This window comes from Zingiber officinale, chromosome 10A (assembly GCF_018446385.1).
Source record: "Zingiber officinale cultivar Zhangliang chromosome 10A, Zo_v1.1, whole genome shotgun sequence".
NCBI classification, from domain to species: domain Eukaryota; kingdom Viridiplantae; phylum Streptophyta; class Magnoliopsida; order Zingiberales; family Zingiberaceae; genus Zingiber; species Zingiber officinale.
In genome coordinates, this window is record NC_056004.1 from 24,718,344 (window position 1) to 24,742,295 (window position 23,952).

At 35.1% G+C, this 23,952-nt stretch overlaps 1 protein-coding gene and 2 non-coding genes across 3 annotated transcripts; all 3 read left to right on the forward strand.

The window, feature by feature from the left end:
• The first annotated feature begins 3,924 nt into the window (after window positions 1–3,924).
• On the forward strand, window positions 3,925–3,998 carry TRNAI-AAU. The gene has a single exon. It is a non-coding gene; the product is annotated as a tRNA-Ile (tRNA).
• A 93-nt stretch (window positions 3,999–4,091) lies between these two features.
• On the forward strand, window positions 4,092–4,165 carry TRNAI-AAU. Its single transcript has one exon. It is a non-coding gene; the product is annotated as a tRNA-Ile (tRNA).
• Window positions 4,166–6,264: 2,099 nt separating this feature from the next.
• LOC122027352 lies at window positions 6,265–11,135 on the forward strand. The gene is made up of 5 exons (XM_042586302.1): window positions 6,265–6,901; window positions 7,332–7,470; window positions 7,809–8,035; window positions 8,180–8,927; window positions 9,197–11,135. Exons 2-5 carry the CDS (start codon window positions 7,431–7,433, stop codon window positions 10,930–10,932), a joined length of 2,751 nt encoding a protein of 916 aa, XP_042442236.1. The 5' UTR covers window positions 6,265–6,901; window positions 7,332–7,430; the 3' UTR covers window positions 10,933–11,135.
• Window positions 11,136–23,952: the final 12,817 nt, after the last annotated feature.

Here is a 23,952-nt window from a genome sequence, read left to right on the forward strand (position 1 = left end):
AACAATTTTTCTTTTCAATTTACAATGGCCGGCCACACCATAAAATTTCCAAGCAAATAAAATTTTAAACACAAATTAAAACTTCCTTATTTGCTTCCGGAAATTTATAAAAAATTTCTCCAATAATTTTTATCCCTTCATGATTGGTTAAAAGGGAATTTTATAAATTAAATCTTTCTTTAAACATGTGGATAATTTTCGGAAAGTTATCTCTAAAAATTAAAATCTCCTTTCAATCTACAAATAATGAAAGATATCAAATCTTTTCTTAATCTTTTGTAGAAACTAATAAAAGAGAATTATTAATTTTTTAAACTTTCTTTTAAATCATGAACATGGTTAAAAGGAAAGTTTTTACCAAAATTAAAATCAACCTTTTAATCTACAAATAAGGAAAGAGATTTAACTCTTCTCTTAATCTTTTGTAGAATCTTATAAAAGGAAAGATTTAAATTTTTAAACTCTCTTTTAAATCATGTTATCCACATAAGAAAAATTTTAAAAAATAAAAATCCTTTTATTTTAATTTGGGCCGGCCATACCAAGTTTGAACCCAAGCTAGGGCCGGCCACCTTGAAGCACCCATGAACCAAACTTTGGCCGGCCTTAGCTTAGTCTCCAAGCTAGCTTGGTTGGCCCCTATGGGATGGGTAAGAAGGTGGGTATAGTATTCTATAATTAAGAGGCTACGATAGGGACCGAGATGAGGAATTAGTTTTGGTCTCCCGATAAAATTAAACATCCCGTGTTCGCCCCGAACACACAACTTAATTTTATCAATAATAATTCATTCCACTAGAGAACTATTATTGAACTACCGCACCAATCCCAAATTACATTTTGGGCTCCTTCTTATTATGAGTGTGTTAGTCTCCCTGTGTTTAAGATAACAAATGTCCACTAATTAAGTAAGTTACTGACAACTCACTTAATTAATATCTAGCTCCAAGAGTAATACCACTCAACTTCATCGTCATGTCAGACTAAGTCCACCTGCAGGGTTTAACATGACAATCCTTATGAGCTCCTCTTGGGGACATTCTCAACCTAGATCACTAGGACATAGTTTCCTTCTATAATCAACAACACATACTATAAGTGATATCATTTCCCAACTTATCGGGCTTATTGATTTATCGAACTAAATCTCACCCATTGATAAATTAAAGAAATAAATATCAAATATATGTGCTTGTTATTATATTAGGATTAAGAGCACACACTTCCATAATAACTGAGGTCTTTGTTCCTTCATAAAGTCAGTATAAAAGGAACGACCTCAAATGGTCCTACTCAATACACTCTAAGTGTACTAGTTTAATTATATAGTTAAGATAAACTAACACCTAATTACACTACGACCTTCCAATGGTTTGTTCCTTTCCATCTTGGTCGTGAGCTACTGTTTATAATTTATAAGGAACCGATAACATGATCTTTTGTGTGTGACACCATACACCATGTTATCTACAATATAAATTAATTGAGCAACTACATTTATCGTAAATGTAGACATTTGACCAATGTGATTCTTATTTCTAGATAAATGTTTATACCAAAAGCTAGGCTTTTAGTATACATCCTAACACTATGACCACTCGTTAGGATTATTACTCAAAGTCTTTGGCCAAAGCATCACATGTTAAGAGTGCGAGACTTTTGTACACATGTATGAGTAATTTGAATCCGTAGAATGAGGAAGTATTACTTGGGTTAAGTGTAACGTAGTCAACCTAGTGGGGACAAGACATATAGACCATGTCGTGAACCAAGTTGGTATAAGACGAGTGAAAGGAACGAGACACGACTCACTGTAGTTGTTGAAGGGTTTAGAATTAATTCTACAGTTAACTGTGATTTTTCGACTAATTGGGGATCATGATGTACTACTAGGTGCCACTCATGATCGTTCTATAATTAAGTAGTTAATTATGGACGGTCAAGATAAACTGGGAATATATTGGGTCACACGCACTAACGAGTCTCTAAAAGACGTAAAAAAAGTTAAAGAATATGATTCTTAAATCAAGAAATAAATGTTTGGTTGAACCATACATAAGACAAATATAGAAATATTTGTCGCAATGGAAGCATGGATGAGCCACATCTCTTATCAAAGAGTTGAACTATATTTGGTTTATGGATAAATTAGTCATGAATCAACTTGATTTAGTTGTGAATCAAACCAAGGGGTTAATGGGCTAATTTTTTGTTAAGGGATAATGGGTTGGATTTGGGTTTTTTAATCCAACTTATTAATGAGGGTTATATATTGATATAGTTGAGAGAAAATTATATACATGAGACCATTAATTGGTTTGCAAGATTTTTGGAAAACATTAATCCAATTTCTCTTCTCCTCTCCCTCTCCCCTCTCTCTTTGCCGCCGCTAACAAGGGGAAGCCCTTCCTCTTATTGCCATGACCACCACAAGGAAGAAATCTCTTCCTTATGTGCTTTTCTTCGTCTTGCTCTTGATCCCTCTTTTTCGCTCGTGGCTAGTAACTTTCGAAGGAGAGGCTTGTACTCAAGGAATAATTTTGAGGAGCTTGGAGTGAATATAGGCGAGGTTCGACAATATCGCTATGGTTGATGACCTTCTCGTTACAGGTCATCCGTAAGGTACACCTAGCATAAATATACTTTCCATAAAAATTTAATTATGCGATCATATTTGACATGTTATATCCTTGTATGTGTGTAGTGTGTGTGATGTAATAATTTATGAATTATTATTGTTTTATTTTTTACAGTGCATGTTTACGAAACATGTTTTAGCATTACCGTATCGAACATATCCCAAAACCCTCTTTATGACCACATCAAGTTAGGTTTAGGACGTACGAATTTTATATCCTCTTTTTTTATATCCATCGGGATCAGATATTCATATTCAACCCTATTAAAAAATCAGATATCTTCATGCAACTGTTATTTTTCTTTATATATATCTTTCTCCATTTCATTCGGGTTAGATATTTGATATTGATAGTCCTTCTATAGGAAAGAATTTCAAAAAAAATACTCAAATATAAATATATAAAATGATAGAGCTAATAAAAAATGAAATAATGGATCATAAATTTATATGTCTATCTAAAATATTTTCTTAAGATTTTTATTTGTGCATACCCTAAATTTTTTTCATTAAAAGGAAATGATTATTCCTACAAGCCTGTGAGCATGAGAACAAAATACAAGAGTATAATCTCTCCCATGTCTTGGTCATTTACACTAATGGCTAATAGCCACCTGTGATTTACCTCATCCATGTTAGTCTAGGGATGAGTTGACGGGGGTACTGGGGGCGAGCGAATCACCTTTTTACCCCATGAGAACAAAATACAATCACAAAAGTGAGATAAAGTAAAAAAGAAATCAATTTTTTCAAAATATTTTTATACGACTCTGTTTTTTTCCCCTCTTAACTCACTACAAAATCAATATTAACCGCTCTTGCAGGCAAAATTGTCATATCTAATTTATTGGCTTTTAAATGAGTGTCAGTGTCCTTTTATTTATTCATATTCTTTTCTCAGTTTCTTAGAAGTTTTAATTACTTAAGAAATATAATTTTAAATATATTCCTAATGTTTCCCGTGGTTAGTAATTGGTCAATTAGCTCAGTTGGTTGCTAATAACGTGAAGGTTGCAGGTTTGAAACCTGCATGGGCCAATAACTAATTTTTCCAAGAATTTTTACTTATTTAAACATTTTACTTTAAAATATAATCAATCTGTTTCACAAAATTAACAAATGGCCTATTAGCTCAGTTGGTTAGAGCGTCGTGCTAATAACGCGAAGGTCGCAGGTTCGAAACCTGCCTTGGCCAATAATTAATTTTTATCATTTTCTCAGAACTTTTACTTATTTAAACATTTTATTTTTAATTATAGTAATTTTGTTTCACAACATTAACAACTGGCCTATTAGCTCAGTTGGTTAGAGCGTCGTGCTAATAACGCGAAGGTCGCAGGTTCGAAACCTGCATAGGCCAACATAACTAATTTTTTTCAGTTTCTCAGAATTTTTTCTTATTTAAACATTATATTTTTAAATATAATTATTGTGTTTCATAACGTTAATAGCTGGCTTATTAGCTCAGTTGGTTAGAGCGTCGTGCTAATAACGCGAAGGTCGCAGGTTCGAAACCTGCATGGGCCAATAATTAATTTTTCTCAGTTTTTCAGAATATTTACTTAATTTCTTCTTCCGAGCAAATCGTAAATGGGCCTCTTGTACACCATTTTAAATTTCTGCAATTTATTCTTCTGACGAAACCGTAAATGGGCCTCTTGTACACTTTTATGCCCCGATTGTTTTTTCAATTTCACGAATGATAATTCTGAAATCCTCTTCTCATGCTTGGGAATTAATTTTTGTAATATTAATTTTTAAAAATTGAACCAGTTTGCGTTAGAATTTAAATTAACTTAGCTATCATTTTAAAATATATTTATTCATAAATAATCATTTGTAGTATTTGTTGTGGTGTAAATATATATTATCATTTTCAAATTGTGGATCTTTTCAGAAATGAAGTCATGTTCTAATTTTTTTTTACCGTCTTGAGATAATTTAATAAAATCAATTTACCATTTTTCTTAATATTTATAAAAATTATTCCAGCTCCGCTACATTTATATTGAGAGGCAAAAAAAGATGGAAGATGGAGTGTTAGGAAATAATAGAAATAAATTTGTCCATGGATGAAAGATTTGCTTCAATCTTTCAGAAATAACGAGAAATAAAATTCAACAGTATTGTTTTTCTAAATTTTGTTGATTCAATCGAGGAAAAAGAATCAGCAAAATTAGAGAAAAAAGATTAATGTTTTTTTTAAAGCAACATTAATTTTAATCATTTTTTAAAGAGAACCATTGGGCTTTTCTTCTTATCATTTTCCTAAGATAGAACTAAATTATAAAACCTTAATAATTAAAAATATAAACAAATATTTGTAGTCAATTCTGTTCAAGCTTCTATCAAATTAGATGAAAATAAAATTCACGATTTTTTTAATACATTCCAATTAAAATCTTAATATTCACTTTCTATTAATTTATTTTATGAAGCCTAAAATAAAATTATATTAATATCTTTTTCCTTTTCATATTAAAAATAATTTTAAGACTTTTTAATAATTTTCTATTATTTTTTATATAAAATTATATATCATCATGGTTCTCTTTAATTTTACATCTTAAAATATCGTTAGTGGAAAATTTTCAATAAATATTTTTAGTTGACAACATTAAATATATTTTTTTTTACTAAGATAAAATATAGTAATTATTTTTATTAATTTAATATGATATAAAAAATTAAATTAATTTTTTTTTATAAAGGAGACAAGGAAGATAATTTCAACTCAAATTCTTTTTTATTTTTTTCATTTTAAAAGTTACTCATAGCCATATTAGAAAAGATCGCTGCCATGGCAGTTCCTACTGCCGTAGGCTTTGCTGCTGAAAGCAATAGGAGAATGATTCGAAGACAATGATGAAATTCGGTAGAGTTAATAAATTTCTTGCAAAAAATATACAAGTAATTTTTTTTAATTAATTATTTTTTTTATTATCTATTTCACCTCAATGGCTCAATCTAATAGTGTAAGGTAATTATGAGGAAGGTGGAGCCAGTTCACCTTTAGCACCAACACAAGAATGGTCTTTCAAAGTGTAGTTGCTTTCATAAACAAGAGTGACAGAGAAAACACTTTGAGCCAACACTGTTGGCGCCTTTTCAGACTGCCTTATGCAATTACTTGCTTGGAATTCTTAAATAAATCCCGTGGTTAAAATTAAACTTCTATCCTATGAATTTTAATGTATTTATATTGGTAAATTACCCTGACAAAGCGAAACCTCTCTCTCCTATTTTCTTTCCCCCACAATGTTGGGACACCCCTTGAGACACCTTCCTTTATTGTAGCAAAAATGAAGTGTTCATGCGCTCTTCATGACTCTGAGCTGTGGTGGACTCTAGACATATTATTTATTTGCTTAATTAATTCATCAGATTCCAATCCTAACAACTTAATCAACCTTTTGCCTTTTGGTCAATCCCAAATCCCGACTTAATTTATCATTCATGAATTTCACTGGAAAGAGTCCCCACTTAACAACTTCTTTTTTCTTCTTTTGAAAAATAATCCTCGATTAAGCAACCTGAATTTGTCATTAAGAGCATTGGATTTGTCAGAGATTTCCCCATATTTTAATGATCCGTTCGTAGATATCTCTCCTTGAAGGGCAGTTGAGACAATCCAGTCCCCAATCTAGTAATAATCTTAACCTGCAGCGGCTTTTGCGTTGGAGCTCGTTGGCCCTTCAATTTCAATCTGTCCAAATCTACTTCATGCCTAGGAGATGAGACTTGCGAGTATGTGCAATAAGATGAGCAATAAAGAGAAGATGATGGCTGCTCTTTTAGATTTGAGTTCTGTTGTTGTTGTTGTCTTTTTTGGTTCTTTTCTCACTGTTTTTCAGCACCAGGAAGCAAGGAAGGTAGGGAGAGCCGATGAGGATGCTAAACTCAAAGCCTATTTAAGTAGAGAAATATTGTAGGTGAGAAAATCCAAAAGAGAAAAGAGAGAAAACATGAGAGAGAAAGAGAATAATGAGACCAGAGGTTGACAAGTTTCCTGTCACTGTTATTGGAAGGTCATTTGTCCTTGTGGAGATTTTCTTCTCTGGGATCTCCTTGTCCTCCTTCCAAGCCTCAACCTTTCCCCTCTCCCTCTCCTCCTCCTACTCCTTCACCTCCTCTTATCTCTCTATCTTTGTGAGAGAGGTGCCTCCGACGCCCAGATGAAGATCTGGGGCGTTTTCTTCTTCCAATGTTCTTCCACAGCAGCTTAAATTTTTTTTCCTCTGGAATCATCGCTCGCTCAAAGAGGTAATTTTTGCATCTTTTAGTCGTTTGCAGCTCCCTGTTTCTAAACTCCCTGTTGAATTGCTTTGTCCAAGAAACACTTTTTGGCCATGGGGATTTGTTTGTCTCTTTGTTTAATTTGTGGCTGAAAAGTTAATTTAGAATTTTGCATTTTTCACATTTTCTGGCGTTGGACGGAGAGTTTGATCTCTTCATCTGGGATTTTGTTCTGGTTTTGTCGAACGTTTGCCCATTGCAGGAAAATCACACACCCGTTTGTCTCTTTGCACAGATCTGCTTCATTTGTTAAATTAGAGATTTGTTCCAGTTTGTTTTTTCTTTCTGTCGTTGCAAAGGCATCAATAAACAGTGATTTTCTTGTTAACTTGTTTAATATGACAAATTACTACAGTTTCTGAATGGAGAATTTCAATTTATGGAAAATATATTGCAGGCCTCACAATCTGGAGCAATAATTCTTCCGTAAAAGTAGATAATTGCGGAACGGACAAAGGTGGCTCCTTCGACTTCGCCTGGTCATGATCTTGCCTTGATGAGTGATGTGAACTTGAACGATTTTTTTGATTTGAAAGGTAAGTTTGCAGTCGTCTATTTCTTATTCCATGATCTTGGCATACTATATTTCCCCCAAAATCTAACTAGAGTTTGAGAATTGAGCTTAAAGAAGAAGGATGCTCCTTGTGTAATTTCTTGCTTGTTCATTAAGTAATAATTAGCTTGATAAACACAGAAAGTAATGTCAGAGTTCTCATGCCTCAATTGATGCTTACTTTCAACCTAAGAGCTCTTAAAAATATGAGAATTGCATTCAATTTGTTCCTGAAAACTGATGGAGGTTAAAAGAATTATTTCCTCATCGGTGTTATCTTCTAATTGTTATTAACCTTTTTTTTTACTTGGAAATCCATAGGAATGGGAACAAAAGTGCACTGCAAAAGCTACCTTCCTGGGTTTCAGCCGCCAGGGGATCTAAACGAAGATTCCAACTTCAGCTGGACACTGTTTTGTGAACACAAATCTATCGGCAGACAACTGTACAACGATTTCCAGCCAAGGGGAGTTGGAAGCTGTTTGGAATATGACAAAGACATGTTGAAGAGAACAATGCTAGAACATGAAGCTATATTCCAGAATCAGGTTTGTTCGACAATCAGAACACACTAGGCTCGATGAGCATTGATGTTTTTCCCTAGTTAGACGAATGAATTTGTTCATTTCATCAAAAGAAGTTCAACTTTTTTCATATCCTGTTTGGTAAAGAAATTTCATTCTGGAATCCAGGTTTATGAACTTCATCGTGTTTATAGAATACAGAAGGAGCTGATGCATGAGCTTAAGAAAACACAAATGAACAGATATTGCCAGACTTCGAATTCAAGCATGCTTGTATCTAGATTGCGTTCTGAGTTGGATGAAAAGGGATGGCTTGCACCTCATCAACCTCTAATGACTAAACCAAATGTTATACAAGATAGCGAGGACGACAAAGTCTCTTTGCACTTTCTGAATAAAGACATGACTCCAAGTAAACATGGGAAATGTGTTGAGAGTGACAAACCAGAGGAAACTGAGCCCAAGAAATTTACTGGAAGAATTTTGGATCTTCATCTCCCTGCTGATGTTTACATAGAAAAGGAGGTTACTGAAAAAATTGAAAGAGAAAATGTTCATGGCATCGAGGCTGAAAATGGTGTCAAATTAACTCTTGGCAGCATCGATATTCATGGATTCAGAAAAGGTTGCTTAAAATCAAATTGGGATTCCGATGATCAATCAGTTCATAGTTTGGCTGATCTGAATGAGCCTATTACAGAGTCTTGGGAGAATGAGGCTGTCAATTCAAATACACATAAATTGGATGGTGTGAATGTACTCTCCAAAGAACTTGAAAAGCCTTGTTTATTGACAGAATCAGAATCAAAAACGAAGTTTCCACATATTTATCTCTCCAATAATGATGGCGCAAACAGCCTCGATGCAGAGACAGTTGGGATAATACAAGAACAACAGACACTCAACGATTGTGCTGGTAAGAACAATGGCCAATACTTGTGAACTTATGAAGCCTTACTTCTCTATAGGAATTGAATTCCTTGAAAAGCATTACTTCATTGTTTTTGGCTTGTAAGAGCATGTTGTTTCGCATATGATTTCCTTGATGATGCATTGCTCCATAACTGTGAATATATCGTCGTTTCCGGTTATAACCTTTTACTGGTGCACATTTAATTTTTTTAGCAACTGTTTCTGCTGCTGATAGTTTGATGTGCCATAATTCAGTGTTTTTGGTTTTCATAGGGCAAAGTATCGCCGATACCAATGAATGCCCAAGTTCATCTGAGCAACTAAAGTTGAAATTTGATAAATCTGAAGAAAATTACTTGCTTGAGCAAGATGAAATAAGGACTTGGTTTCGAGAGAAAACTATCTGCATTGAAAATTCTGCTAATCCAGGTCTACCAACTAGCTTGAATAATCCTAGACTTAAAGCTTCTCAGGTCACTCCGTTATCGGCAGCATATCCACCAGCTCCAGCTTGCACAAAGCCAATGCAGATTATTGGCCAACCTCCAGTCTCACTTCAAGCATTACCTTGTTTCAAGAGCTACAATGGTTATTCACAGCCACACAGGGGACTTGATAATTTAATCTTATCCCACACTAGTGGTCATCGTCATGCCATTCAAATGAACTTGACTTCTTTGGCTAATATACAACATCTGCAGAGCAACCTTGGAAAATCAAATCTCAGTGACAGTAATGGTAGTTCACCATATGAAAGCTCCCAAAACCATGAACTCCAAAGACCCTTCAAGGACTCAAAGTCAATAAATTTTGAGTCTCTGAAGGGTTTGAATTTGAACCAGGCAATTCTGTGTGGAACTCAAGATGGTTTTGCAGACCAAGAAAATTTAGTTAGGAAGCATGAGGAAGCCCCTGACAAATTTATTTGGCCTAGAGAATGGTCATCTTGCAATGGTCATGCTGACAGAAAAGAAAATGACACTAGATCCAATGTGCATTTCAATGCTGAATTTAGAGGATTAGAAATCAAAAGCCTGGATGCTGATCTTGCAAGCAATCTTGGAAAAGGAAAAGGATTTAGAAATTGCAGTCAAGGTTTAGAAAGCGAGATTAATTTGAATTGTGAGGTAATACCTGTTACCGAAAATAAACTGTGTGAAGCTTCAACTGAAGGTATTCCATCTTCACTTCCTATGGCTGCGGCTGTTGGCAAATTGGCTTGCCAAATTGATCTGGAAGTACCAGCTGATGAACTGGAAGACAATGATATGGATGTCTATATCAATCAACCAATTGCTGCAGCAGTTATGTCAGCGGAGAAGATATCCTCCCTGGATGTTTGCATCAAATCAGCTGCAGATGCAATTATTTCAATGTCCATAGATGCACATAATCATTTAGATAATATCACAAGTATTCCCTCCGCACCAGCTACTTGTGATTCCTTGCATTTGTTAGCAAAGATAGCTACATGTATCGTGGAGTCATTTGAAGCTTCTGGTGATGACGGATTGGATTTCTTCGAGTCAATGACATTGAAACTGGATGAACTCAAGGCAGATGAATTCAGTTGCAAATCTTTCAAACACGAGAAGCCAAAGGATGATGAGAAGTCTACTTGCTCAATGCTTTCAAGGTCTAGAAGGGCTCAGGCAAAGAAGAGAACGCAAAGGAGAGATTTCAAGAAAGATGTCCTTCCAGCACTCACATCATTGTCCAAGCATGAAGTGACTGAGGATCTTCAAGTGCTCGGAGGGATAACAAGAGCTTCAAAGTTGCAACTGACTGGTTCTACAAAGACAAAAAGGAGCAAACACAAGACAAGTTCTCAAAGGGGGCGAAGACAAGCGAGAAGTTTGGCCATTGCAATTGCAGAAATGCACAATAGTCCCCCTCGAACACTACCTATTCACACAGAATTGGAGAATGCTAGGAGTAGCATAATGGGATGGGGGAGGACTACTAGAAGATGTCCGAGACAAAGAACAGCTAATGCCGCGGCTCCCTAGGAGTATTGTTTTAGAGCACAAGAATCCTTGTCATTGTCAAGGAATAACAATTTTCTGAGTTAAAACAGTAGCTTTAGAGATGACAAGCTCTGTAAATGTTGGTCTTGATTTGGACCCAGTATCACTGGCTTTTAGGTAGTTTTGTAGATTCCATGCAATAATTTGTTGATGATTTCTACAAGAATAGGACAGCAGTTTTTTCTTCTTGTTTTTTTTTTAAAAAAAACACTGACTTCTATTGATTATGTTCATTAAGCATGATCATAAACATTATAATCAAGCTTATTGAATCTGTTCGTCTGGCATCAGCGATGATAATTTCTTGCTGTTGAATTACTCGTTTCTATGAATTTGTAGACGTTATCCACTCTGACGCTGGTTGCTGTCTCTATCTAAGCAACAGGGATTATAAAAAACGAGTGATGCGGGCGAGTAGTGGAATAGGTCTGACGTTGATTTGGCGATATTGACTAGATCCCATCACAGGGGCTGTTCTTGTCGTTGTATCTTCATCGAGATCTAAGTTAGATCATGATTTATTATGTGTAGTTGACTAGCTGAGAACGTCAACGTGAGCATGGCTGGCTAGTTGTCTCGTCTCAGGCACAATACAGAAGGGTATTAGCACTAAAAAAACATACAGCGTTAGAGATGGACTTTTCGTCGCTAATCTCAGTTAGAGATGAAATAACGATGGAAAAAGCACGTCGATACAAGTTTTGTCATAGAGATCAAATTTTAACTTCTGTCATTAATTAGGTACGAAATATAATATTCAGTCTTTAAAATTAGAGATGGAATATTATAACCATCGCTATATACATTAATGGTGTTAGTTGACATTTAACGACGTAATATTAATATTTCATCACTGAATAGAGACGAATTTTCAATAGTTAGTCATAAAATATGACAATTATAATTATTCTGGTGCCAAGATTCTAATTTTTTTAGTATATACTTATTTTCCATCACTAATTAACGACGGAATATTTAATAGGCCATCGGAATATATCATGATCCCAGACAATCTCGTGCAACTTTTAGCGATGGAATATTAATATTTCATCACTAATTAGCAACAGAATATTAAAATTCCATCACAATATGTCATAAACCCAGACAATTTCGATACTAAGAGTAGCGACGGAATTTAATATTCCGTGACTAATTAGCGATGGAATATTAAAATTTTGTCACTAAACACTGCAAATTTTGACATTCAAAATCTATTTCTACATTCATCCCTGTTTATATTTCATATAATATAAACCATGACTTTCATAATTAAACAAACACAATACAAAATAGTATCAGAATGTAAATATCCAAACACAAGCACAAAATCCAAGCACAAAACTATAACTAAATAATCCTACAACAATAATACTACAACATCTCCAACAACACTAATCCAAACACAAAACTAAATTAAATATCCAAACAAAAAAACAAAGGTAAATATCCAAATATCTCCAATAATATTTGAATATATAGTACTACAACATTTGAATTTTAAAAACACAATACAACACCTCCTAGCAAAAAAAAATCCAATCTAAAACTAGCGGATAGTAATCAATCCTGCAGAAATTTTAATACGATATATTATTTATAAAATAAAGAACAAACTAATACACAATTATGAATAGCATATTAAATTTAATAATATGAAATTATTTTATATACCTGAATGCCAGTTTGAATATTTGATGATGGTGTTGTATAGAATAGATATTAAAGTTCCTGAAAAAATATAATACAACGCTAGGGATAGTTTCATTAGTAAACAAAAAAAAAAGAGTTATATGTCAAGACACCTATAGCAATCTACTGATTAGGGGATTATTAGGGTCCTGAGTCTCCTGAGAGGCAAAACGATGTGGCATTGCACTCATCTGAGCCAAGAAGTTCAACATATCCTACCCAATTTGTGTTGGATCGGAAATTCACTAGAGGAGGAGGTGAATAGCGATCGTCGAAAAACTCGATTTAAACTTTAAGTTATGCAGTGGAAAACGGAAGTAAAAGAAAGTAATTCTAACACAAGTTGGTTTTACTTAGTTCGGAACCTTCAACGACTTCTACTCCAAAGCTCACACTTGTCGAGTGCTTTCGTTGGGTAATCAGGTAATAGTTTGAAAAGTTACAAATTAAGTACAGGAACTATATATTAAAATTACCGATAATAAAAAACTAAGTAAAGCTAAAGTCTGGTTGTCGGTGAAGCGTAAAAGCATTATAGGAGCCTTTTCGGAGCACCGAGTAAGAAGAAAACTTGTAGTAGTTGTTGTTTTGAAGCTCCAGGTCGAAGGACTTTAAATAGATCCATTCTGGGTGCTTGGAACCCCTCTGGGCACCTGGACCACGTGGTCAGTCAATCGACGCGCTTCATATCAGTTTTGTGGATAATGTTGATGATCTTGTAGCCAACTAGAAGGGGAGTTGAATGTACTGCATAATTTTTGGCTACTCAGACCCTAAGCAAGATTTGATCTATGTTTGTTCTTGTGGTTGATTTTGTTCAACTTCATATTCGTCTATTAGATTCTCACATGCTCGCCTTAGATCAGTGCTTGCTCTAGTGAAGTCAATTGGTTGGTATTGAGATTGAGTTGAGTTAAGTTCTTTAGAGTTAGTAATTTCATCAAATTTTACATTGGTTGTTTCCTCTTCTTAGGGTATTTTTATTGTAAACTCTATATCCTCTACTGTTTAGGGAGTACCCTACAAAGATTCCATTTTCTACTTTTGAGGTAAATTCCCTCAAATATTCTCTTGTGTTTAATATGTAAACAAGACACCCAAATACTTTAAAGTATTTTATATTTGGTAATTTATTATAGTAAATTTCAAATGGAGATTTATTATATTTATTATTTATTATTGTTATATTTTGTGCATAGCAGACTGTACTAACAGCTTCTGTCCAGAAATATTTTAGCAATTGGTATTCATTAAGCATGGTTCGAGTGGCTTCTTGAAGAATTCTATTTTTTCTTTCTACTATTCCATTTTATTGGGGGGTATTTGGACATGTGAATTATTGATGGTACCCATTTTCTAGGCAAAATTTAGTGAATCTATGATTTTTAAATTTCTCACCATTATCACTCCTAATTCTTTTGATTTTTGAGTCTTTTTTGTTTTCAATTTGTTTACAAAAGTTACTAAATATTTCAAATATTTTATCTTTTGTTTTTAAGAATTTTACCCAAGTGAATCTTGAGTAATCATCAATTATGACTAGACAATATAAATTTCCATTAATAGATTTTATTCCATGTGAGTCAAACAAATCTAGGTGTAGTAATTCAACGGTTGAATTAGTTTGAATTTGATTAGTCAGTTTGTGAATTGATTTGGTCTGTTTTGCTTATTGACAAGTATTACAAATTGTTGATTCTAAGTTAGATAATTTTGGTAATCCTCTAACTAAGCCATTTAGTTTAGTGAGATTTCTAAAGTTGGTATGGGGCATTCTCCTATGTCATAGTCAGGTTTCCTCTTTTTATGTCAAGTGACACTTAATTGAGGAGTTGGCTAGGTTAATTGTATAAATGTTATTATTCCTAAGTCCTTTCAATTTTATAGTAAGATCTTTCATATATTTAATTAAACATTCAGTGAATGTAAACCCGACCTTATGTTTTGAATCATACAATTGACTAACACTAAGCAGGTTAAACTTGAAAATTTCAATAAGAAGTACTTTATTAATGATAAAATTGAATTCTAATTCAATGTTGCCTATTCCAATTACCTTTGTTGGAGTTGCAAGGTTGCAAACATAGTCCCATATTAAAAACACATGGGAAAGATCATGGGTTTATAAGAGAAAAAGATATCTCCATTGGTATGAGACCTTTTAGGGAGAGCCCAAAAGCAAAGCCATGAGGGTCTAGGCCCAAAGTGGACAATATCATGCTATTGTGGAGATGTCTAAATTCTTTTCGATCCTACAATTGGGACTAGGCAATGAAGTCCTAGTAGGTCTGGTGGACCGAGAGGCAGGAAGACCTGGTGGGAAGCCTATGGTCCTTTGTTTGAGGGGGGGATTGTTGGAGTTGCAAGGTTGCAAACATAGTCCCATATTGAAAACACATGGGAAAGATCATAGGTTTATAAGAGAAAAAGATATCTCCATTGGTATGAGGCCTTTTGGGGAGAGCCCAAAAGCAAGGTCATGAGGGTCTAGGCCCAAAGTGGATAATATCATGCTATTGTGGAGATATCTAAATTCTTTTCGATCCTACAACCTTTAGTTTACTGTTGTTTCCAAACGCAACTATTCTTAGTCTTTCGAAGGTTAGCTTCGTGAACATGGTTTGATCCCCAATCATGTGTCGGGAGCAATCACTGTCCAATATCCATTTAGATTCCTAAAATTTAGAGAAACAAACTTTTAGTCAGGGGTGAATTTGATTATGATTTTAATTTTTAGTTAAATTAATTTTACTTTCAATTTTAAATTTTTTATCCTTATTCATCTCACTCAGTCTAAGTTTTCAAACAAACGAATCCTATGATTTTGTAAGATGAGTTTAAAATAAATTTTAGGGTTTGGTTTAAACTTGTGTTAGATTCAAGTTTAGCTTTGTGTTTAACAAATAGACATTCTCTGGATAAACTTCTAAGTTGTGGTGAGTCACCTGGATATCTTTAGAGTAATCATGCATTCGAGGTTTTCTAAATAGTTCTATCCATTGCTTTAGTCTAACCAGCTAGAATTGGTAAGGGTAGCTTTAATTAGTTCCACTAAGTCAAATGCACCAGGTCGAAGATATATCTTCCTAGAAATGCATAGACAGAGCTTTCCTAACCTACTATCATCCAAAATTTCTTCGGTGCTATTTTTCAAGTTAAACTTTTGTCCATTTTTAACTTAATCCTAATTACCCAACTGAGTAAACTATTATTTTGGAGGTTCTAACTAATTTGAAGGCTCCCCTAAATTATTGAACTTTTTAGGTTTTATGTCGATTATTTTTATAATTGTAATAGACTTATAGTAATTCAAATTAGCTTTGTATTTTTTGATTTGAATTTATTTTCTCTATTATTTGATTTGATTTGATTCTTAAGTTTGAAATTTAACTTTGAAGGTTTATCTTGATTTAGTTTTGAGTTAATGGGATTAGTTGAATTTGGTTTTAAATAATGAACTTCAGTTTTAGGTACATAGAATTGATTGAGTCTTACCTGCGTAGTTAGACATGCTTTCGGAACCCAAGCCTTAGCTTGTTTCTTATTTTGGCTTATAAGTGATATAAACGTTTTGTTTGTTGAGTTGGACTTGTATCCGAGCTCAGACTTATTATATACAGCTTTTTGAGTTTTAAGAATTAAGTTTAAATTTTTTGATCGAGTCGTGAAAGTTTCTAATAATCCTTTAAGTTTATTAATTTCATTTTTTTAACTTTGTGTTTTCCTCCTCAAGTGTTACATCTTGATTTGAATTTTTATTTTTAATTTGTTCCTTGAGGCATTGATTTTCCTCAAGAAATGATTCATTTTGTTTTTCATGTTTGATTAATTTATTATTTAAACATGCAATTATTCGAAAAAAAAAATTGGAGGTTAAGATAGAAGATACCTTGTTCGGACCTTCATAAACGAGTGTGGACTTGTAGCTTGATTCGTCTTTAGACTCGTCATCTTGCTCCGACTTGCTTTTTGATTCCGACTCCATTACTATCAATGCGAGGTAGTTGTGATACTTCTGATCTTCGACATCTGATTCTTCTGAAGATGATTCATCCCACATCGCCATGAGTGTCTTATTCTTTCTGGTTGTTTTGGGTTTGTCCTCTTTCATCTTTAGACACTCGTGCTTGTAGTGTCCTTTCTTGTTACACCTGTAGCATGTGATATTCGCCTTCGTGTCATTTGACTTGATTACCTTTTGTTGGTCATTTTTTGAGAAATTGTTCTTTCTTCTTGTGAACATTTTTTTGACCATGTTCACGAGTTGTTCTTCTTCATTTTCTAAGTCAGATTCATATTCTTGCTCTGTCTTGTTTTTGTGTTTACCTTCTTTAGAGGGACCTGCAAAAAGTGCAATACCTTTCTCAACCTGTTTTGAGTTAATTTGTTCATGGAGTTCAAGTTCACAAAGCAACTCATCTAATTTTAATTTAGATAGGTTCCTTAAAATTTTGTAGCCATCCATGATGAATGTCCATAGTGCATTTCGAGAAAACGCGTTTAGAGAATACCTTATCAAGTCTCGGTCCTCCATTTGATGGCCGATTGTGTGGAGCCCATTGAGGACGTCTTTTATCATTGCATGTAGTTGACTCATAGATTCCCCTTCCTACATTTTTATGTTAAATAATTTATTTAAAAATAGATCCCTTTTATTACCTTTGTGTCATTCGTTCCCTCGTGTAGTTTGATGAGTTTGTCCCACAGCTCCTTCATGTTTTCCTGTGGGCCGACGCGATTTAGCTCCTCCTTGGTTAATCCACACTGGATTGTGTTGAAATCCTTGAAGTTGATATGAGTCTTCTTCTTTATTTCCGGCGTTGTCGACGGACGCCTTGTATCCTTTGGTGACACTGAACCATTGGTCAAAGTCGGTCTTCAAATACACCTCCATCTCCTTCTTCCAGTATGGGAAGTCGTCACTGTTAAAGAGGGAGGACAGACGGTACTGTATCCCTCGTTTGGGCCATTTTAAGTCACCTTTGCAGACAAATAAACAAAAAGGAGATCCCAAGACTAGGTCTTGGATTAGTAGTATGGGAGATAATAAAGGTATTTAGAAATTTGATTGGTGTTGCATCAATTCAAAATATTTTGCAGCGAAAAGAAAAGAGAAAAAGAATTATCCAAAGAGGTAATTGTACCAATTTAGATTATATCGAAAAAGCTCAACAAACAGAAAGAGATATTAAAAATAAGGAAAAAAATTCACCCCTTGCCTGATTGGTGGTTGCACTAACTCAGAGTGGTACCGGCTCTAATACCACTTGTTGGATCGAAAATTTGCTAGAGGGGGGGTGAATAGTGATCATCGAGAAACTAGATTTAAACTTTAAGTTACATAGCAGAAAACGGAAGCAAAAGAAAACAATGCTAACACAAATTGATTTTACATGGTTCGGAGCTTTCGACTACTCCTACTCCAAGGCCCGCACTCGTTGAGTGCTTTCATTGGGAAATCCACTAATAGTTTGAAAGGTTACAAATTAAGTACAGGAACTATATATAACAATTACCGACAATAAGAAACTAAGTAAAGTTGAAGTCTGGTTGTCGGTGGAGCGTAACAGCGTTGCAAGAGCCTTTTCAAAGCATCGAGCAAGAAGAAAACTTGTAGTAGTTGTTGTTCTGAGCTCCGAGTCGAAGGCCTTAAATAGGTCCATTCCGGGTGTCTGGAACCCCTCCGGGCGCCTAGACCACGTGGCTCGACTAATCGACGCGCACTACGTCAGTTTTGTGGATAATTCTTCGGGCATGGGCGCCTGGACTGAGTCCTAGTGCCCAGACCGCCTGGGCACCCCATGGCCCCATCTGGGCAAGCCTAGTCTGGGCGCCCATACCCCTTTTCTTCAGCCTCTCCTCCTACAAGAAAAGGTTAGTCCAGGCAATCAAAAAATGTATTTTACCCTGTAAAACAAAGTTAACACAACATAATAAAATGTGAGTATTAATTCGATCCTGTCTTCACGAGACCAGGACCTAGTTAAGATCTCAATTTAGGTTTCCCAAATGGACCTAAGTTGGGAAACCTAAGTTGGATCGGAGCCTACAGTTCCCTCAATGAGGAACACACCCTCACTGGATCTCTCCTCCAGTTGCTTACTTTCACTTACTAATTGCAATCACTTTACTTGCTTCTGACCCATCAGGTCTTGCCACCAGTTGTCAGGTCCGCAAACTCAACTGGACTTTGGCCGGTTGTCAGGTCCCGCAGACCCAACCGGACTTCCCGCCAGATATCGGGCCCTGCGGACCTATCTGGATTTCACACCAACTATTAGGTCCCACAGACCTAGCTAGATTTCATCCTAGTGTCAGGTCCTTTAGACCAGTCAATTTCTGCACACTTGGTAGAAGGATTAGACAACAAAACACTCTAACTTTAGACCCCTTATTATTCATCAAAACATGAGTTAGATCATTAGTGCAAATTACACCAAGAATTTGCTCAAGATCCATTTGAGAGTATTGCTCTGCTTGAAATTCTCTCTCCTGCAGACTTGAGAGTCGGGTCTTCAAATCTATGTTCTCTTGCTCTAAGGTATCTACTCTAGCAAATGATCCGGATGCGCTCAATGATGTGTTGGGATGACCTGTGGCCCTAGGAGCCATCGCCTGATCATATACAACTCTCGCCTAGGGCCCAAGACCATATAGTGTGAAGGTTTTTTTCCTTCCACTGGCCACATCATAATAAATATCATTTATCTGATCAACGGATAAAGTCTACTCCTTACCTCCCTCTAAACTAGGTTGAGACGTCTGTGCAACCTTAGCAATAATTTATTCCTATTTACATTAAAAAAATATTTTTATCAGATATTTATTAAAATGATAGGTAATCATTGTTAATGGTTAAATATATTCAAGTGTATATTTTTACATCTAATGCCGATGATCGACGATGTATAAAGTTGTCATCTTTTGACTTGTGTGTTTTGGTAAATATCTGTTAACAAGTAGGAGGTCACTGTAGCTCTTGTTCCTGAATATTAAAGAATGTAATTATTTCCAAATATTAGAATTCATTTATAATCCAAGTATAAAATTCTTATAGAATTTATTAATTGTAAACTCTCCAAGTCTAACGCATGTTCGACAATCGATCAGGATTCAGCGGTATGCTTTGTTGCTTTGGTACTAGGGCCAACCAGCTCACTCTTTCTATTGGCTCGAGCTGTCATTGCATCTTCTTGCCATTTGTCTGCAGCCCAGATGGTTCGCCATGCATCCCAAATATCCTCATGTACATAGGATGGTTTTTTTCTCTTTTTGCCTTACTTTGTATAGCATGTCTTTCTAGAGTTTGGCATAAGTTGCGTTCCAGGTGACATAAAATTCAGTCTCTAATTAGAGACGGAATTAAAATGTCCATCTCTATTTAGAGACGGATACTTTATTTCTATCGCTAACAGTTACTGATTTAATCATGTTATTACTATAAACGGCCAAAATAGAGATAAAGATATAGTTTCGTTTCTAATTAGAGACGGAATTATAATTCCGTCGTTGTATTTGTGATAGAACTATATTTTGTCTCTAATTATATCGCTAAATGGTAGTGTTTTTTTGTGTAATGTAGTGTTCAATGATAGTCTGTAGATTGATGATTTACTTCTATATTCAGCATCCATATCTCAAATTCCATCTCGCAAGTTCAACTCTATTTCATGACTGGGCTCAGATGGAAATAACTTTTATTTCATTACGTCTTAATTATGCCTTAAGAAAATGAAACTGACATCCTTTTTTCTGAAGGAGAAAAAAAACTCAGAGAAGCTATTTGTTAGTTTGTTCATTCCTAAGATAATTGAAGCAAATACATCAAAAGAAAACAATCTCTCATAAGAAAAAGAAAATTGTACAATACAAGAATAATAGGATACATAAGATTTGCTCCCATGACTTCATATTGAAAGCAAATGCCAGATGGCAAAGATAAGACATACAATCGATGGTTGCTTAAGTGGCTTACTTATTGCATTAGCTGCTGGCTTTTGGACAGAAATATTCTGAGAGATTTTTCCTGTCTCTCCCAAGAACGAATTGTCCTGCTTTTACTTTAATTTTCCTAAAATCTGAAAATTTAATAGTATCTCACATATAATTGTCACCCAATCATCTATTATGATAGTAACAAAATTATGGCTTTGAGCAATGAATAAGTCAGCTCCTGAGGTACCTCTGCAGCCATTACAAAACTACTAAGAACCACGTTCGTCTATGTAAAGAATAGGACGACAGAACTCTTCAAGCTTACTTACTTTGTTGCTACTAAGAAGCAACTTTTTCCTCCATCATTCCTTACTTTATAAAATAATTACTTATCCAGTAACAAATCATGGAAAATAACATAATGAAAAAACCATCTGATTCTTCAGGTAAAACATAAAAAAAACACTATGAGTATGATTAAAAGAATGATACTAGCTCTTTATTTAGATGATCAAAGAAAGAGTTAGTCACGCGTACTGATTAAATCCTTAAAGGAGCTCCTTCGTTGCACAAACAGAATTGAAAGCCAAAGTTGACTAGCAATTTTTCTTCGACAGCCCAAGAGTACACAGTTAAGGCTTTCTTCGACATTCAATATCATCAGGATCTTTCACGATTATCTCATAATAAATAATAATAAGTTTGCAATGTAATGGAAATAACGGAGATCAATATCGACAAGATGTCATCAGGATCTTGAACGAGCTCGTGCTTGTAGTCGCTTTACGACTGTTAGCACTGTCGAAGATTACTGCCGGGAGGATGCAAACTGATATTGGATATCGTCAAAGCTAGTGTTTAACACTATCTCCGTAAAACGATATTGTTCCGCTACATGTGCTTATGGATAGCAGCAATTCACGACGTTATCTCGAAATAGCAGCACTTCAAATTTCGAGACCGACGAGACCTTCTCATAGGCTTTTTCGACTCCGAATGCAGAAGATGGGATGAATGAATTGATTTACTTTTCTCTTATACTATTTTTCTATGTTCTTTTCTCTGGAGGGTTCTATTTATATAGAAAAAGAGGTGAGATACCTTTTGGTGAGAATTCATCTGAGCCATTTAATCTAGAGGGTTGTATCCTTTCAGATAGCCTTTGATCTGAGCCTTCAGATCTGAACGGTTGTAACCCTTCATATTGTCTCTTAATCTCAACCGCCAGATTAAATCATTCGATCTGACGCTTCAGATCAAGTCTAGTCGCCAATAGTCAGATTGTGACTCTTCATGATCAACGCTCCAGATTGTGTCACTTATAATCCATCATCCTCTTTTATCCAATAGTTGTCATATCTCCCTCTCCCGTGCCACATAGGCACGTAATTCGAGTGTCATGTCATCATCACAAAGCGTCCATTGCGTGCGTACACGTGTGCGGACGGCGAGCTCCCTCGCCCATGGGAAGAGAGCATCTATGCTTTTTGTGTTAACTTCATTAACACAGCAGTACTTATAAGAAAGCAGCCACTCTTGGAATTTTCAGATGTGGGACTATTCCCCATTTACTTCCTTAACGCTATTTTGGGTTTAACTTTAAATAATTAATTTCTCATTAATCCATAATCGGTTTTGAGCAAATTAATAGTCTAAATTCATCTACGCGAAACTTAGATTTCGATTTAAAAGTCAATTCTAACTTTCAGCGATTGATGACACCTCAATTTTTTCTTGCAAAACCGTATTGGTCGTTTTAAGACCCAATATCTAACAATCTCCCACATGAATGGAAATTAATGCATGTATGCATGTTGACACTTTACAAGAGTCAAATCGATAAGTCAATGCATCAAGAGAGGTAGCTTGCGGCTTTGAACCTTCCGTAGTAAAATGCTATCGAGCATACTAGGTTGCGCAGTGAACGTGATGTCTTGAACTGCTCAGCTGTTTGTGTATACTCAGACAATAACACCCATACAAGGATTTATCTCACCTACTTTTAGTTCTCATGGTTAGTTCCGTTTTGGCCATGGACATCATCTTGGATTCATGAGTGTTTCATTGAAGCGACATATCTTCACACTCACATATGTGACACTTCTATCAAGAGTTTCTTACCATACTCCACCTCATAAAGGTATAGAAGTCATTAAAAGCATATGCTTAATCTCACTACATGTGGTAGGATAGCACAAGTTCATCCTAGGATTGGGATAGAAATAATATATCTCGTGTGCTGTAACACAACTTCTGTAACTTCATTATCCCATTGAACCAAGATCTTGGAATCTCCAGTCAACAAGGTTGGTTTACCGCTATAATCGTTTTAATTGTAGATTTTTATCTCATTCCTCTCGATGAGCAGTATACTTGATCTCGACTTAGCCCACAAGGTTGGGTTACTGCTATAGTCGTTTTAATTGTAGATTTTTATCTCATTCCTCTCGATGAGCAGTATACTTGATCTCGACTTAGCCCCTTCGTAAGAGGGTCTGCCAAATAATCTTTTGACTTGACATAGTTTATTACAATCACTCGGTTCAAGATCAACTACCTAATGGTATTATGTCTACGACGTATATATCGTGACTTACCATTATACATACTACTCTGTGCCCTTTCAATTACCGATTGACTATCATGGTGTATAAGTATGGCAGGCATAGGTTTCGTCCAATTCGGAATATCTTCCAAGAAATTCCTCAGTCATTTAGCTTCTTCTACTATTTTGTCTAGTGATATAAACTCAGATTCCATAGTTAACCGAGCAATGCATGTCTGTTCTGTGGATTTCCAAGAATACCACTCCACCAATTGTGAATACATACACACTAGTGGATTTGGAATCTTTTGTATCTAATATCCAATTAGCATCACAATATCCCTCTAAGACAGCGGGATACGCTCCGTAATGTAATCTGTATTTCATAGTACATTTCAAATATCTAAGAACTCGCATATTAGTGCTTTCCAATGGGTGTCATTTAGATTACTCGTAAAATGACTCAACTTGTTTACCACACAATTAATATCTGGACGTGTGCAGTTTGCGAGATACATCAAGCTGCCTATTAACCAAGAATATTCCAATTACGATATGGGCTCATCATGGTTTTTCGCTAAGTGTTGACTTAAATCAATAGGTATTTTTACTGTAGAGAGATCGTACGCATTGAACTTTTTCAACACTAACTCTACATAATGGGATTGTGTCAAAACTATCCCATCGGATATCCTAAGAATTTTAATTCCCAATATAACATCTGCTGGACTCATATCTTTCATATCAAAATTCTTGGTCAGCATTTTCTTTGTACTCATGATTACTATCCATTATAAGCATGTCGTCTATTATATAGACAAATGATTACATGA